Genomic DNA, 13,060 nt, shown 5'->3' with positions numbered 1-13,060 from the left:
AACTGCATATTCCAATCACTGCTGACAATAACAGCTATGCCAACATGGGTAATCATTCAAACTCCCTTGAGGTATTTCCCTATAAAATAAGGGCATTGAGCTTAATAATCATAGTGACCTTATAAGGTCACTTATGGTTCTTAGCTTCTATTACTATGATTTTATTATAACAATACTAAGTACAGTAGTTTTATTATTTAGGTTACTTTTCAATTTTCTGATGGTTAAATATCTCCCTCTAGTGGAAATTTTGTTTAAAAAATGTTTAAGAATTCAGAAGACTGCTGTGTCTTCATCATTTTCTTCCCTACAAGTCTCAACTATAAAAATCTGAACACATAAAATGGTAAAACCATTTTAGAAGGCAATGTGGTACCATCAATCAGAATTTACATGTACATCTCCTATGAGAGCAGGTCTACTACTCTAAAGGCATATTTACACAAGTAGGCCTAGAATATATGAGGATTTACCATTAAGTAATAAAAAGTTTTTCTAAAAATTCTCATCAGCTCATTACATTAGAATTTTAACAAAGAAATATAGTCTGTTGTTCCCTACTTCTCCTACATACGACTCATTCCTAAAATCTTCCTTTTTCGGGAGTTGTTTGAGACTACTTGCAACATCTTACTTAGTAGTCTGGTCCTCAAAAAAAATCATAAAATTGGTAAGGCAGAGAGAGAAACCAAGTGTTGGTAACATAACCAGGGAGAGTCTGTAGCAAATTAAGTAAAATTGAGCAGTTCAAAAATTCCTGCTATTTTGGAGCGCCTGGGTGGCTCAGCCAGTTAAGCATCCAACTTCAGCTCAGGTCATGACCTCACGGTTCGTGAGCTCGAGCCCCACATTGGGCTCTGCGCTGACAGTGCGGAGCCTGCTTGGGATTCTCTTTCTCTCTCCTTCTTTCTCTTCCCCTCCCCTACCTGCACACACACATGCTCTCTCTCAAAATAAACTTAAAAAAAAATCCCTACTATTCTGAAATGTAAACAATGACAACTTGTATCTCTTTAGAGATTCAGCAGTTCCTGTGTATCTTTGTCTACCAAATGTCAACTGTCCTCTCCTTAGATGTTTCCTCCCTGCATCCCCTAAAGCATATGGGACAGAAACTACTGGTAGTTCCCAAAACCTGTACTTCTTTCTAACACCAATATTTCACTGGTCTCACAGCCATGCATAACAAAGACTAGATTTCCAGTCTCTCCTGCAGTAGGTTACTGGCCAACAGAATGTAGGTAATAATGATGTATGTTACTTCTAGAAAGTATCTTTCAACAGAAAAGGTAAGCCCTTGTTTGCCCATTCCCCATCCCAACACCTGAAGTGCTCAAATCATCACCATACCATGATTTGGAAGCCACAAGGCTAATGGCAGAGCCTGATACTCATAAGGCCACCATGTGGCTCTTGAAAGCTTACCTTACAATTTTGTTTAAGCAACAGAGAAACTTCTAGTACTTGTAGTACTTTGATCCACCTTTATTAAGTTTTCTGTCATATGTAGCTCAACTAATTCCAATTTACTCAGCATGTGAGCTAACAGTACACATTTCAGTCATTAGTAAATGCTCACAAAATTTTCAATCATGCTTTGGTACTATGGGATGATCATAATATGAAGCTAAAAGTACTGCTGAGCTTAATATTAAGACATATTACGTTAATAATGACAAAGCTCAATGCCATTATTGACATTATGTATGGGCTGGTGCTACCACAGCCTAGTAGAAGGCAGGAACATGGCCACTGCAGCAGGGCCCACATGGCTCCAATCTTGTCTATACTGCCTCATATAGCCACCCAGGACCAGCAAGCCAAACAACTAAGGGAGTTACCCAGTGCTGGTTCATGCTGAGAATGCCTCTGGTCAGGCAGCAGCCATTCTTCAGAAGCACATCATGATCTAAAAAAATATCTCCAAACTGTGATGTCATCTTGATCTGACTCATAATGGGATCAAACTACCATCGGTATTATCTCTTAAGCCACAGCCCCATTAATGAACAGGCCAAACAGTCTTTGGGGACAAGCCATTCTGGAATGTACAGCTCCACTCAGCAGCTGGTTCACCTCGAATTCTAAGGAGGAAACTTCTCTTTTCAGTTGGACTTATGGACAAGCTCCCAGGATGAGCCTAATTTTGCCAACAATCTTGCTACTCTCCATATAAACAATAACAGAAATAGCCTGAAGGACCCCAAAGCTACTAGGATACTCCTGGGCAGTGTGTACACTGCTATTACAGATTTCTTAGACACAGAGATGGACCTGGGGCCTGACTCCACCAACCTGACATGGACTGTAGGCCTGGTCCATTAATGGAGGCCAGGATGCAAGTGAGTATGTGGAATAGCACTACTCTGAATTTAGGATCACATTAGCTCCAAAGAGAAAAAATTCAGGGGCCCCTGGATGGCTCAGTCAGCTGAGCACCCAACTCTTGATTTTGGCTCAGGTCATGATCTCACAGTTCATGAGATTGAGCCCTGAATTGGGCTCTGTGCTGACAGTGGGGAGCCTACTTGGGATTCTCTCCCTCCCTCTCTGCCCCTGCCCAACTCGTGTTCATGTTCTCTTTCTCAAAAATAAATTTAAAAACTTACTTAAAAAAAGAGAGAGAGAGAATTCAGTTGGCATGACTGTACAACCTTTTGCAATGGGATAACACCCAGGTGTTCCTGGGCACCCAAAAGAGAAGGAAGCATGGGGTCCTGGCACAGCCTTTCCATCCCAAGTGAGACCAATCCATTTGTATCCACATTCTGTTTTAGTCTTTGGCAGATAATCTTTGAGGTTATGCAACACAAAAATATCATCTTGGTGACCCTGTACGTTCCTAAGGCCTGGTGACAACCTGGAAAAGTTTACCTCCCCTAAGGCCACTCATCACCCATGCCCTGACTGTGTCATATCCTGCTCAACCAGCCCTGGCAATGACATACCGTGAATGTCCTTAGTTACCTCAGCAGTGTTGCAGGGGGAATACTCTGAAGTGGGAGTGAGGTGGGAGCTCTGTCATCAGATGAGGGGCCCAGACATGCTTCAGCCTTTTCTCCGCCTGGTGGGACCAGAGGCAGCAACCAGGGATATGGACTGCAAAGACTTCTCGAGAAGCAAAACCTCTCACCCAGACAACTGGAGCAGGCACTCCTGAGTAGTTGGAGGTCACTATCTGACACTTTAAGGAAGCAGGGTCCTGATTATCTGACATCAGTCCTTGTTCTATACGAAAGGGGAAAACTTGGGCTGTTTTTGTGCTTGAGGACAATGATCAGGAGTCTTGGTAGATAACCATGAATATAAGCAGCAACTTGTCCATGTGACTTGGGTTGTGATACCTGGGCTGCACCTGCTTTACCAATGAGTTGAGCCAAGACAGCCTGTCCACCCTTCCCCATTCACCTCCTTTACACATACTCCACGTAGGCCCAGTTCACAAAACCAACTAGTTGAACTGTTTTCTGCTATCAAAGTTTGTGCCCAGGCCTGGTCAATTCTTGAAATTACGCCTGGATCCCACTCTTCTTGGACCCATACTTTGAAGGTATCTGAACCTTGTTCTGCCCAACCCTGGCCATATGCTGCATACTATCATTCTGTCTACTTCCTGATTTTATGTGAAAGTCTTAGCCAAAAGTATCTTCCTTTTGTGTCATGTCTTGGCAGTCCAATATAACTTGCTGGCATAACCACAAAACACCTTGGAGTCTAATTCTCCAGCCCTGAGCTTTCAGATGGCTGTGGTTCCAAATGATTACAACCTCAGGAGAGGTCCTGAACAAGGACACCCCAATCAGCTGCTCCCAAATCCCTGATCCACAGAAAATGGGTGAGGTAAACAGTTTTTGGTTGTTTCAAGCCATTAAATTTGGGGGATATTTGTTAAGCAACAGCAGATAACTAATAAGTAATAGATGGCTGGTATATCAGCCGACTAACGAAGGCATCCAGAACTATTCCCCTGACCTTGGGGCTTGCTCTGAGGGATGAGGAGGATCTTGCTATCTGCCTTCCAATAAAGCCCATATACCCTCAGCAACAACCCTCTCATATGCAGTTGTCAGGGTGTTTATACTGTAAAAATTTTTCTGACATGGTATCACTTTGCACAAATGTACTACAAGAGGGCCCTGGTTCATGAATTCCTCCTTAGTTCAGCCATTGCTGAAGGCTGTGGTATGAGAATTGCTTAATCACAGCAGCAGAATCTCTGTTTTCACAACATACTCCTTCATTTACCTGGATTTCCAGAATCTGAAATTCAAGTTGAAATGTAATCATGTGGCAATTTCCTGATAACCTGTGTCTCTGCAGAACTTTCTTTATACCTGTAAATCAGAAAAAAAAAAAAAATTTTATTTGCAAATAAGTTTCCTCCAAATACCTCTTAATTTTTGTGAACATTTATAACATGTGGATATACATGTGAGGTTGTATGTTAGCATTGACATTGCAAAATCTAGAAAGATATGCATCAAACTGATTTACCTTTGCAAAGATGAACTAAAGATAACTTGTACTTTCTACATCTCAATTATACCAAAGATTATGGTAAGAAATAAAACATGCTAGTATAACTCTACACAAGTTTGAATCACAACTGATAGGGTTTTCCCCCAACATTATATGACTCTAATTAAAAAGAGTACATGGAATCTACCTATTTGGTTGTGTTACCTTACAAAACTTTATACTTAAATGTGTAAAGTGCATTTTGCTAAGTATACAAATCAATATTTTTTTAACATGAGTTTCCCATCTAACTTCCACTGAGATCAAGATACAGAAATGTTAAAATATGCCATAAAGTTCCCTTATGCCCTTCCCCAGGCTACTTGTCCCCCAAGAGATAACCACTATTTTCACTTTAACATCATCTAATCTTGCTAACAAAGGTATTTTTAGAAGAGCACAACTCCACAATGATAAAGAAGAAAAAGGAGAGTAACCTAATTTTGGAAGCTGGAAATCAGATGGATGAGCTAGATATCACACAGAACAGTTGAACTAAGCTGGCAGATCCAAGAAAATTAAAACCTAAGCCAGCAATGGGGGAAGCACTGTATTAAGCCCATTCAAAAGCCTTCTGAATAGGCTGCACCAAGTACCTCTACAACGAGGTCAACATAGGAAGACGCAAAATGGGAAGACTAAGATTTCTGCACTAGCAAGACTTATACCTGGCCTAACCTCTTGTTTTCCATCTCTTCCTTTCAAATACCTCAAGTACTTAGATTCTATCACCCATTTCTTATGTATTTCAGACTTCTGCTGAGGTGTGCTACCCAAGACCCTCTGAGGACCAACTCAATGTCTTCCTTGTCATGAAGCTTATTTCAGTGGAAAGTCAGAAAGCATTTCCAAAAGTGATTCTTCCTTTAAAGGATGATACTCTTGCCCAAAGTTCCCCACATCCAATGCACAGTTGAATTAACATCCCTTTATAAGTGAGTGCATCACAGACCCTTGACAATAGAACTCAATCACCTGGAACAGAAACCCTCCTCTGGAAAATGGTCCAGCTCCTGAAACATTTACCTTGACCACAGGCCAAGGAGTAGAGCACTTTAGATGAGGCAGCTCTCATGCCAGCAGTGAATAACTCTGAAGATTTGCAAATTAATCATGCTATTGTTCTTTCACTTACTTGACTATTAAAATACTTAATGACAAAGCCTGTGTCTTCTTTAACACCTACCTAAGGCAGCTTTAAAAGAGTATTATGCACACTGTGATGTTCAAAAGACACCTGACAAAACAAGTTTACCACACCACATAGTCAAATAGTTACCTCATAGGATCTTAATTCAATGACATGACAACCAATCTCTTACGTGTAATGAGGTAAACTTCAACATCACTTCCAAATTAAAATGCTTACTCTTTTCTGTATTCTCAGTGCTTGTTAGATCCTCCGTTTTCATGGAGTAATTTATTATATTGATGCCAGTAAGTGTGCTTAGAAAAAGAAGTTCTGATTCTAAATGTCCAAGATGACCTCTCAGATCTTTTGAAGCGGCCCATTCTCCAGAATCTGATTGATGTACTTCTTGAAGGGATTTTCTAAAAAGCAAATATAACAAATAATTACTCCACTGAAGAAACCACTAACAAGTGCTTTATCTCATAACCACAAATTTCTTCAAACCATTTCTATTTTGTCTTTCTTACTTTCTTCTCACTAAAACTACCTAAGATTTTTCTCAAAATCAATATGGCTACTAACACTGTAATCTTTAATCTCAAATTAAAACAAAGCTAATTAAATTATACTACCATATTTCTACTTATTATAAACAATTGTAAAATAAACTATAACAAGAGTACTTTGCAACATGAAAGTGTCTGTTTATAATGGAATGTTTAAAATACTCCAAAGTAAATACCTGATATCCCAAGACATCTCAAATTATTTTTGTAAATGTCATTAAGTAACAAAGTAATGTTGGCTGGCTAGCTTTAACTTCTAAAACAAGTAAAGTAGGGGCACCTGGGTGGCTCAGTCCGTTGAGTGGCCAACTTCAACTCAGGTCAGGATCTCACAGCTCATGAGTTCAAGCCCCGTGCTGGGCTGTGTGCTGACAGCTCAGAGCCTGGAACCTGCCACCGATTCTGTGTCTCCCTCTCTCTCTGCCCCTAACCCAGTCACATTCTGTCTCTGTCTCTCTCAAAAGTAAATAAACATTAAAAAAAATTTTTTTTTTAAAAACAAGTATCACAGAGCATTTTATAGTAAGAAAGAGAGTCTCAGGAAATCTAAGAATAAGGGGGGGGGGGGGGGAATCCAAAGGAATAATAGCATAATCACCTTAAACAATACTGTAATCATTCTTCATTGAGAACACAAAACTCTATTTTCCTTGAAAAAGAGTAAAATTTCAGCTAATGATCACACTGAATGTTATTTTACTTTCTGTCATCCTTTACTGCCCTCGTGTTCTGCTACGTTCTACACTGCTGACTTCTGCCATCGTAAGACATCCTTCCTTAGATGGTGCAGCATGATTATCATGATTCTCATCTGACATGTTGGGCACTCCACTGTTCCTGCTGCTTGCTTCCAACTACAGAAGAAGCCCTACCACTCCTGCTCTTGCTGATCTAAATACCGTTCTCTCATTCTAGAGAAAAACTCAGTGATCAATCTCAACTCTTCTACATCAGTAATTCCTAAATCATACCTCCAATCATACATTTCTTCTTCTTGCACAGTAGACTTAGCTTGTTGACCCAATAAATGTTTTTGTATTAAATTAGTTTGTCTACCATATTTCCCTACTTCTGTTACTGATAAAATCTGTCTCTTGATATCTCAGTCTATCTTTGGAGTTATCCTTGGCTCTGTTAATCCTTCACATCTGGATTTACTGCCATACTTTCTGCTCCATCGCATAGCTATCCCTCCTTTTCTATTCCTGATTCTACTACATTAACCTGCACTCTTATGACCTTATGCCAGGTCTATAGGAAATAACCTAACTCTGTATTCTTTACACTGGAGATCTAATGCTTGTAGAAAGGATGAAAATATCTTTTAAATTTTTGTCTTAATGTTAATTGAAAATATTTAAGTATATTCTCTATCACCTGAGAGACTACCACAAGCTCTTTTGTATTGGCTATAATTAAGTGATAAAAAAACTAAACTGAGAACGCTAATGAAAGCAAGAAGGAATCTTCATATATAAATGATAAATTCCTGTTATGCAAATACCAAATATCACAGAAAACTATGAATGAAAACTTTATGGTGTTTCCAACAGAGCAAACTGATAAAAGAACTAAATCATCACATTGAAAACTAGATATGCAGAATTCAAAAAAAGAACCTGTGGCTGAGAAAGGAGAGAATGGGAATCTATTGCTTAATGGGTACAGAGTATCACTTTGGGGTGAGGAAAAAGTGGTGATGGCGGCATGACAACGTAAAAGCACTTAATCCAACTGAACTACATACTTAAAAAAGGCTAAAATGGTTAAATCCTATGTATATTTTACCATACACCTAGAAGAGAAAACCTGCATATTCTCATTCATAGCAGTGATTTACTTTGAGCAAAATATCATTAGTCTATTTCAATTACCGACATGAGTTTCAATGATTTGGGATTATACATTTTTACTGGCTTTGCACTATATTACTTGTTACTTTGTCTTAGGAGCGTAATTCATCTTGGTCAAAATTAGAGTTCCACAAGAAGCTTCTTTATTTACTTAAAGTTTATTTATTTTGAGAGAGAAGAGAGATACCGCGAGTGAGCAGGGGAGGGGCAGAGAGAGGAGAGAGAGAATCCAAAGCAGGCTCTGCACTGTCAGCGTGAAGCCAGACATGGGGCTTGAACTCACAGACCGTGAGATCATGACCTGAGCTGAAACCAAGAGTCAGATGCTTAACCCACTGAGCCACCCAGGCACCCCAAGAAACTTCTTTGTCTTAAAACAAACCTATAAGAGGGGTGCCTGGGTAGCGCAGTGGGTTACGCATTTGACTCTTGATCTTGGCTCAGGTCATGATCTCAAGGTTTGTGGGATCAAGCGCTGCGCTGGTCTCTGCACTGTCAGTGTGACCCTGCTCGGGATTCTCTCTCTCTGCCCCTCCCCTACACAAACACATCTGCGAGCTCTCTCTCAAAATGAACTTTAAAAAATAAAACGGATCTACAAGAGACCTGATTTCAAAAGTCAATGATCTAGGATTCTGGGAAGCTGGTGGAGTAGGAAGCAGCCACCTACACAATAACCGCATTGGCAGAATCTGATGAAACTTTGTTAAAACTGTGAATTCTGCTGCAGGCTTACAACCTCCAGGGGAAGGCTTGGAGTTAACTGTGGTCAGTTTGGGGCAATTTCAGGTCTCAGCACAGTAATAGCTATGTATCCCCCACTCCAACAATAGGCAGGCAGCTGTGTACACGTTCCTAAAGCAGACTGCACAGACTTCAGAAAAGTAAGAGTAGGCAAAAAAAAGACCGTCCACAAACGCTGAGTGGCTGTGCTGATTGCTGCTTCTGACAAAAGAGGTGCAAAGAGACAGACAGCCAGTGTTGCACCAGCTCCCAGTATTACAAGCCCTGCTCCTCTGGCTGAAGGGAGCTCCAGGAGATTTAAAGAGCCACGACTCTTTTCTTCCCCATTATTTTTGGCTTATCTCATTTAAAGAGCCACACCTTAAAGATTAAGACATTCAAAATCAACTGAACGTATGGGAAAAACTGGAAAGTGAATACAGTGCCCAAGGAAAGGCTCAGAAAAGACATAAGAAGACAGAAAGTTTGCACCTCAGGCTTATCTTCAACACACAGCCTACAAAATAATAAAACTAAAAAAAATAAACAAGGGCACCTGGGTGGCTCAGTCGGTGAAGTGTCCAACTCTTGACCTCAGTCAGTGAGATCCAGCCCCATGTTGGGCTCTGCACTGACAGCATGGAGCCTGCCTAGAATTCTCTCTCCCTCTCTCTGCCCCTCTCCCACCTGCATAGATGCACACGCTCCCTCAAAATAAACATTTTAAAAAAGAGACAGAAATGAAAATCCTAAAATAATAAACAAAAAAGGGGGGCAGCCTGGGTGGCTCAGTTGGTTAAGCATCCAACTTCTTGGTTTGGCTCAGATCATCATCTCACAGCCTTGTGAGTCGAAGCTCCACGTTGGGTTCTGCACTGGCAGCACAGAGCTTGCTTGGGATTCTCTGTCTCCTCTCTCTCTGCCCCTCCTCTACTCACACTATCTCTCTCTCTCAAAAATAAATGAATAAACATTAAAAAAAAAAAAGAAAAAAAGAAACCAAAAAGGAATTCTGGAGCTCAAAGATACAATAACTGAAATGAAAAATTCACTAGAGGGATTCAAAGGCAGATTTGAGCAGGCAGAATGATCAGTGAACCTGAAGATAAGACAACGGACATTACTGAGGCTGAGGTGCAGAAAGAAAAATGACTGAAAAAAGGAACAAAGCATAAAGGATTTGTGGGACACCCTCAAAAGGACCAACATACGCGTCATGAGAGCCCAAGGAGAAAGAGGCAGACAGGATATCTGAAGAAACAATGACTAAAAACTCCACAAATTTCATGAAAGACATGAATATGAAAATACAAGATACTCAGCAAACTCAAAGAGACTCCCACCAAGATATAATCAAATTTATAAAACCCAAGCATAAAGATGAACCTTGAAAGCAACAAAAGAGAAGCAAACCACCACATGCAAGGGTTTCTCAATAAAATATGAGATTTCTCATTAGAAATTTTGGACACCAGAAGACAGGGGGCCTATACAGTCCAGGTGCTAAAAGAAAAAACTGAACCAACAATCCTATGTATACCGCATCTTATTGTGCTTTGTTTTACTGTGCTTCCCAAATATTGCAAGTTTTACTGAAGGTTTGTGGCAACCCTGTGTTGAGCAAGTCTATTAGTGCCATCTTTTCCAAGAGTATTGGCTCACTTTGTGTCTCTGAATCATATTTTGGAAATTCTCACAATATCTCAAACTTTTTCAGTATTATTACATTTGTTATGGTGATCTGTGATCAGGGAATATGGTTCACTGAAAGCCCAGATGGTGAGCATTTTTAGCAAAGAAGTACTTTTTAATTAAGGTATGAAACATTTTCTTCAGACATAATGACATTGCACACTTAACAGACTACAGTGGAGTATAAACCTAACTTTTGTATTTACTGGAAAACCAAAAAATTCACTTGACTAGTTTTATTGTGATGCTCACTTTATTGTGGTGGTCTGGTACTGAACCCACAATATTTCCAAGGAATATCTGTATCTGGCAAAACTGCCCTTTAAAAGTGAGGAAGAAATTAAGACATTTCCAAAGAAATAAAAGGCAAAGGATTTTGTTACCATTAGACCTACCCTACAAGAAATGTTCAAGAGAGACCTGAAAGATAAAAGTACACTAGACAGGGACACCTGGATGGCTCATTCGGTTAAATGTCTGACTCTGGATTTCAGCTCAGGTCAAACCCCGTGGTTTGGGGGTTAGAGCCTTGTGTTGGGCTCTGCACTGACAGTGAAGAACCTGCTTGGAATTCTCTCTCTCTCTCTGCCCCTCCTGGCTCACACTCACTCTACCTCTCTCACGATACATAAACTTAAAAAAAAGTACACCAGATAGTAACCTGATACCATATAAAGAAATAAAGACCTCAATAAAAGAAATACGTGGACAATTTCCTAGAAGAAAGCAGAGGTGGTAAGCTCTCTATATTGGTCTTGGTACCGACTTTTTGGATTTGATACCAAAAGCAAATCCAACAAAAGGAAAAAAAATCAACAAGCAGGACTACATCAACTAAAAAATTTCTCTACAGCAAAAGAAATTAGTAAAATTAAAAAGCTAACTATGCAATGGTAGAAAATATTTGCAAATCATGTACTACCAAGGAGTTAACATCCAAAATATATAAAGAACTCATTAACTCAATGACAAAAGAAAAAAAAAGTCTGATTAAAAAATGGGAAGAGAATCTGAATAGAAATTTTTCCAAAGAAGATATATAGCTGGCCAACAGGTACACAGAAAAGGTGCCCAATATTACTAATCATCAGGGAAATGCGAGTCAAAACCACAACAAGGTATCACCTCACACCTGTCAGAATGACTATTACCATAAACAAAATAACACGAGTTGGCAAGAATATATTGTTGGTAGTAATGTATATTGGTGCAGCCAGTACAGAAAACAGTATGAAGGTTCCTCAAAAAATTAAAAATAGAATTACCATGTAAATCAGCAATTCCATTTCTGTGTATTTATTTGAGTGAAACAAAAACACAAAGATACATGCATCCTCATGTTCACTACAGCATTATTTACAATAGCCAAAACAAGGAAACAACTTGTCAACAAATAATGAACAAAGATGTGGTGTCTACTATACAACTAAATGTCATTCAGCCACATAAAAAGAAGAATATCCTGCCATTTGTGACAATATGGATGAACCTTGAAGGCATTATGTTATGTGAAACAAGTCAGACCAGATGGACAGGTTATTGTATGATCTCACTTACATGTAGAATCTAAAAAACCCCGAACTCATAGAAAGAGAGTAGATTGATGGCTGCCAGGGGCAAGGGTGAGGGGGTTTGGGAAAATGGGTAAAAGGTGGTCAAAGTATACAAACTTCCAGCAATACAATTAAAAAGTCCTAGGAATATAATGTACAGCATAGTGACTATAATTAATAATACTGTATTACACATTTGTAGGTTGATAAAAGAGTAAATCTTAAAAGTTTACCCTACTAAAGAATGAATGGGTGAACCAGGCAATTAAAGAAGATACTAAAAAATATAAGGACACAAATGAAAATGAAAACACAACAGTCCAAACCCTTTGGGATGCAGCAAAGGCATTCCTAAGAGGAAAATAAATACATTGCAATCCAGGCCTAACTCAAGAAACAAGAAAAATCCCAAGTACAAAATCTAACAGCACACCTAAAGGAACTAGAAGCAGAACAACAATGAAACCCCAAACCCAGCAGAAGAAGAGAAATAAAAAAGATCAGAGCATAAATAAACAATATAGAATCCCCCCCCAAAAAAAACCAGTAGAACAGATCAATGAAACTAAGAGCTGTTTTTTTTTAAAAAGAAACAAAATTGATAAACCCCTAGCCAGAAGATCTAAATAAATAAAATCACAAATGAAAATGGATTTATCACAACCAATCCCTCAGAAATACAAGCAGTTATCAGAGAATACTATGAAAAATTATATGCCGACAAACTGGACAACCTGGAAGAAACGGACAAATTCCTAAGCACCCACAGACTTCCAAAACTCAAACGGAAGAAATAGAAAATTTGAACAGACCCAAAACTAGTGAAGAAATTGAATCAGTTATCAAAAATCTCCCAACAAAGAAGAGTCTCAGGACAGATGGCTTCCCAGGGGAAGTCTACCAGACATTTAAAGCAGAGTTAATACCTATCCTTCTCAAGCTGTTCCTGAAAATAGAAACAGAAAGAAAGCTTCCAGACTCATCCTATGAAGCCAGCATTACCTTGGTTCCCAAACTAGACAG

At 39.3% G+C, this 13,060-nt stretch overlaps 1 protein-coding gene across 2 annotated transcripts in view; it reads right to left on the bottom strand.

The window, feature by feature from the left end:
• The window catches only part of CENPP (centromere protein P), a 228,469-nt gene that overhangs the window by 203,344 nt on the left and 12,065 nt on the right, over nt 1–13,060 (bottom strand). For both annotated transcript variants that reach the window (XM_078436123.2, XM_078436124.2), the window contains exons 2-3: nt 5,888–6,069; nt 4,246–4,334 (exon numbers count right to left, since the gene is read on the bottom strand). In XM_078436123.2, the coding sequence (XP_078292249.2) occupies nt 4,246–4,334; nt 5,888–6,069 (271 nt within the window). The remainder of the gene's footprint in view (nt 1–4,245; nt 4,335–5,887; nt 6,070–13,060) is intronic.

The sequence above is a fragment of the Panthera onca genome, chromosome D4 (genome assembly GCF_046562875.1).
Source record: "Panthera onca isolate mPanOnc1 chromosome D4, mPanOnc1 haplotype 2, whole genome shotgun sequence".
Taxonomy (NCBI): Eukaryota; Metazoa; Chordata; class Mammalia; order Carnivora; family Felidae; genus Panthera; species Panthera onca.
This window is presented reverse-complemented; position numbering and strand designations above follow the sequence as displayed.